At 32.4% G+C, this 5,172-nt stretch overlaps 1 protein-coding gene across 1 annotated transcript; it reads right to left on the bottom strand.

Annotated features, from left to right (window-relative positions):
- LOC109330637 (cytochrome P450 78A3-like) lies at positions 2,228 to 4,606 on the bottom strand. Its single transcript, XM_019564888.1, has 2 exons — positions 3,443 to 4,606; positions 2,228 to 3,071 (listed from the first exon to the last, which is right to left on the bottom strand). The coding sequence occupies exons 1-2, from the start codon at positions 4,427 to 4,429 to the stop codon at positions 2,439 to 2,441; spliced, it is 1,620 nt and encodes a 539-aa protein (XP_019420433.1). The 5' UTR covers positions 4,430 to 4,606; the 3' UTR covers positions 2,228 to 2,438.

Genomic DNA, 5,172 nt, shown 5'->3' with positions numbered 1-5,172 from the left:
GAGGGGAAGATTACACCATGTAAAGATGGGTCTCGTCATCATTGCTAATATTCAACTTCACATTTATATTATTTTATTAAATTAATAAGAAATTTTCAATTAATTTTTAAACTTGGAATTTGTATTTGAATCTTTTCTTGTTTTGTTAAACAAGATTTCTATTTATTAGGTTTTGGTTACTTTTCGTTATCTATTAACAATCTAATAAAAAAAAACTCATTCATGTCACATGACACATCCTCCTCACATGTTTTCCTTTCATGTCACATGTCACATTTTTCTCACGTGTTCCCATATTAAAATATATATGTTACATGTCACATTCTCCTCTCATTTTCCCATCTTAAAATGTTCTATGTTATTAAAATTTTGTTAAAAAAAACTCATTCATGTCACATGTTATTACACTATGTACCTTCTCACACTATCCTTACTTTTATATATTTTATATGTTAATAATTTAATACTAATTAGCGATTGGTCTATGTTGCTACCCCACCAAAATTAAGTGTTTACCATACCTATGTTTTATTATGTTAAAATGTAATCCATTGAGCATTAGATTAGATTGAAATCATTTTTCACATCCAAACTATTTCTTTACACTAATCTATGTATATTATTTAACGTTTACTATTAATCTAAGAATAATTGCATTGTTACACCTCATCAAAGTTTTGTAACACTTTTCCAATTGAATTTTAATATTTCAGATTCTTTGAATTTTAATTTTTCTCTATTATAATTGAAAAATCAAATTCCAAATTGAAGTTTTTTATAACTTTTAAATATATTTTTAATAAAAAAACTCATTTAGTATAATGATTTGATTTCCATTTTTTCATTAAAAAAATCGTATTTAAAATTGAAAAAATCATTTCATTTTCTATAAATTTTAAAATATTTATTTTAATAAAAATAATATGGTATCATGTTTCAGACTTTCACTTTATTATTTCCATTAGAAAATTCTAATTAAAAATTGTCATTTCTTTTTCTTATGTTATTGAATATGCAAATACACATGTAAGATGTATATTCTTAATAATGTAAATGTACAAGTAACATGTGTGTTTTAACTATGTGAATGCATGAGTAACATGTGTTTTCTTAGTAATGTGAATGTACAAGTAACATGTGTGTTTTTAGTCATATGAATGCACGGGTCACATGTGTGTTCTTAACAATACGAATGCATAAGTAACATATGTTTATTAACCATATAAATGTCTGCAACTGGTACCCGCAATAATAGCTTATAGGCGGGAGCGAGTTTTGTGATATTCGCCTCGCGGGTACCCGCAAATTTATATATTTAGTTTTTAGTTAAATTTTTATATCTATTTATTATTATTTTATGATTATATATCATATACTTTATTATATTTCATAATAAATTATACCTATTTAACTGTGATCATAAATTATCATATAAATATCATATTATTCATGTAACAATTATTTTTACATATTGATTATTACAAATTATATAAATATATAATTAAAATTAAAAACTCGTTGGGTATCCGCAAATACCCACTACCTGCACAGGTATCCACAAATATTGCGAGTTTGGGTACGGAAAAGCACTGCCCATACTTGTTACTATCTCTAGTTTTAAGTATAAAAATTATGTTAATTAGTTGAATTATTGCATAAATCTTATCACATAAAATTTTGTGTTGTTACACATCTAAAAGAGCCACACACAAAAAAGGAACAAAGATGTAAAAGAGCACCATCTGATAAAATAACAGCTGAAAATAGCTTTTTAAGTCCAGCTCAACGTACATGAGCCAGTCTAATAGAATATCTAAGGATAAAGTTCAAAGATTTCATTGCAAAATCTCACATCAACTCACTTCTCATCTGAACGACTTCAATTATTTCTTTACTCATTAAGACAACAAAAAAGTTCTCATGATCACTAACCAATAATGATCTAATAAACATAATATTATAAGGAGATATGATTTGTCTCTAGGGCACATACACATTTAGAATTTTGATATAGTTAATATATATAATCATAAAGAATAAATGTAAAGAGTTACATATTTATTTCCTGCACGAGAATGTCTAAAAGTTTCATGTTTTTGAAGGACTTAATCAAACTCTTTTGTTATACTATTCTTTGAACAATGTTTCATGAAGGTTGGGTTGGGTATTTGAAGAATCAAAATATGCAATGAAGCAATTTATGATGAACAATGGTTGGCGCTTTTAGAGAATCTGGAGTATTATTAGAGCTGTAGCTTATTTGCAAAGAAGACATACATGACAATCAAAATAAAAATAGAAAAGAAAAGGAAAATCTAAAGACCCCATTAACAGAAAAGAACCAAACCCATCCATAATGCACACTTTACATCAAGGGTCAAATTTCTGCACCGACTTCTCTATCTCTTTTCTTCATTTTCCACCAACTTCATTTCTCTTTAGCTTAACCCAAGCCTGGGTTGCACCTTAACAGAGAGTGGATTAGCCATTTCACAAGAAAGCCTTAGAACCTCGGTTAAATCAACACCACTGTTCTCATCATCACAAGGTAGAAATTCAAACTCATGCAAAAGCCTAGCAACCCAGAAACTCACAGTAGCCAAACCCAAACTCTTCCCAGGACAAGTTCTCCTACCCGACCCGAACGGAGCCAACCTCAGATCCGACCCGAGAACAGAAAACTCATATTCTCCCTTATCAGCCACGAACCTCTCAGGCATAAATTCAAGTGGGTCCCTCCATATATCTGGGTCCCTTGATATGGCCCACATATTAACCATAGCTGTGGTCCCCACAGGCACATGATACCCATCAATGGTCGTATCAGTTATGGCTAAGCGGGCCCATGAGAGAAGCGGGCCCGGCGGATGCAACCTTAGCACCTCCTTCACAACCGCCGGAAGATAAACCATCGCCGCCGTATCCTCCTCAGTCAAAGCGCGTGAACCACACGCGGTAACACTATCTAGCTCCTCTTGCACCTTATGCTGCAGCTCTGGATGAAGTACCATTCTTGCTAATACCCATTCTATCAAAACCGCTACTGTGTCTGTCCCTCTGAATATCATTTCCTAACCAAAAGAAAAAAACATCTTAGTCTCAGTATATCAACATTCTCAGTTTTACTAGTCTTTTTAATGAAAGCATAATATGAAACAATTATTCTTCAATTTAAATTAGCACAATATTAATATTGATTTATTAATGTAAGACGAACTAAATCTACTAAAATATTAAAAATTCAATGGAAGTAACAATTATCAAAATTCAATTATTAGAATCAACAATTATTAAAAGGTGAGCCCCATACCACAATAGATTAGTTCTTTAATAAATATTAGCAACATAGGAAAAGAATATTTGTAGTAAAAAAGTGGGAATTTTATGAATAAAGTGTAATATTATTTTCACGTGAAGTAATTTTGGAAATTTTAGAACTTACCCAAAGTACAGCAATCATGTCGGAATCAGACAGTTTATCTGGACCATGAAGAGAAAGCAAAACATGAAGAAAATCGTGGTTGGATTGTGTTGTGTGGGTTCGATGTTCAGCGATGATTGAACCCACAAACCGGTTCACCTTAGGAACAAGTTTTGAGCATGTGAACCGGATTTTTTGCAAGTCAAAGTCCTTAAGCCAAGGAAGGTGGTCCCCCCAATTAAGGGTACCTAAAAGGTCATACCCTTGTTCCACTAACAAGCTCAACTCTTCTTCAATTCCACTGTTTGCCTCGTACCTTTGTCCAAACACCGACCACATCATGTTATTAAGCGAAGCTCTCTTTAGAACTTTTCTCACAGTGAAAGAATCACCATCGTTATAGTGGCTTCTGAAGATGTTAATCATTTGTGTGGCGATTTCATTTCGCTGAGTTTCTGAGGCTTTGATTTGCTTTGGACAAAAAAGATGTGTGGCTGCGATTCTCCTTAGAGTTCTCCAGTAAACACCATAAGGAGCAAAACCAATTGCACGATTGAACATAAGACTATAAGCTGATTCTTTAACAGGCCGATCAGCGAAAACAGAACTATTAAGAATCTCTTTAGCTACATCAGGGTTACACGTGACTATAACACGTGTTTCACCAAGGCTGAAAGCCATGATTCTCGTAGCGTTGCATGCTTTAGCAGCAGCTTGAATTCTACGGTGTGCGAGAGAACACATGAGACTCATGCTTCCAATTAAAGGGTGCCCTTTGGGACCAGGAATAATCATGTTACCAGAGGAAGATGATTTGGATTTGGATTTGGATTTTCTCAAGGTGGAGTAGTACTTGCCCCAAGCAGGACCACCAGGGTGAGACCAGTGAAACAGGGTCATGGTTAACCACAGTGTGGCCATGATTAAAACCAACCATGCAATGTTTTGTTGAGTGCATTTGGAGGCTATGGCTAGAACCCAAAGGTTATCAATGTGGCTTGTCATCATGGTATGAAAAGTGAGAGAGTGAGAAATGTTTAGTAATTTGTCAGAATAATAAAGAGAAAGAAAGAAAGTTTGAGAGAGACTCCTTGGTTTGTTTGTGTGTTTTTCAAGTGTTTGAAGTGAGTAGGGTTGAGTTTGGTTGAGGAGTATATATAGGGGGAAATGAAGAGAAGAGGGAGAGCTAAAATCATAACCGTTATATGGTTATCTTCATACGTAGAGGAACAAAGTATAAAGTAGTAATAAACTGTATAGATGCAAGCTAAAAAAAATACTGGTTGTGATTGACTATGATATAAATTAGGAGGCTACTATTTAAGGTGAAAAGAGATCATGTTAGACTTTGCCTTAAATAGATTCAGCCTATATAGCGTATAGGAGTTTGGACCTGATCTGTTAGCTCGTTTAAAAAAAATCAAAGCTTAGCTCTGGCATGTTTAAAAGTCTAATCTGGTTTGTTAGCATGTTTAAAGGCATATTATATTATATGGTCATGAAATAAGCTATTATATCTATATTTAAATGAGCTTATAGGCCTACTTTTAGTTAGACTCATCTAATTCTAATAATTATATTATATTTTTGTCTACATTTTTATATTAATATTACATATAAAATATTATAATTTATATTAAAATAGTATAAATTCAAAAAAATTTATATAATATAATTAAATAGGTCAGTCTGTTAGGTTTAAGAGGCCTTTTAGATGATCTAATATCTGACTTGTTAAGTTAAATAGGCTT

Source organism: Lupinus angustifolius, chromosome LG17 (genome assembly GCF_001865875.1).
Source record: "Lupinus angustifolius cultivar Tanjil chromosome LG17, LupAngTanjil_v1.0, whole genome shotgun sequence".
NCBI lineage: Eukaryota > Viridiplantae > Streptophyta > Magnoliopsida > Fabales > Fabaceae > Lupinus > Lupinus angustifolius.
The sequence above is the reverse complement of the archived record's forward strand: the minus strand, read 5'-3'. Positions and strand labels throughout refer to the sequence as shown.

Coding starts and splice junctions, on each gene's coding strand:
- LOC109330637 (XM_019564888.1), bottom strand. CDS start 4,429: ATGATGACAAGCCACATTGATAACCTTTGGGTTCTAGCCATAGCCTCC. Junction 3,072..3,442: donor ACATGATTGCTGTACTTTGG/GTAAGTTCTAAA, acceptor TCTTTTGGTTAG/GAAATGATATTCAGAGGGAC.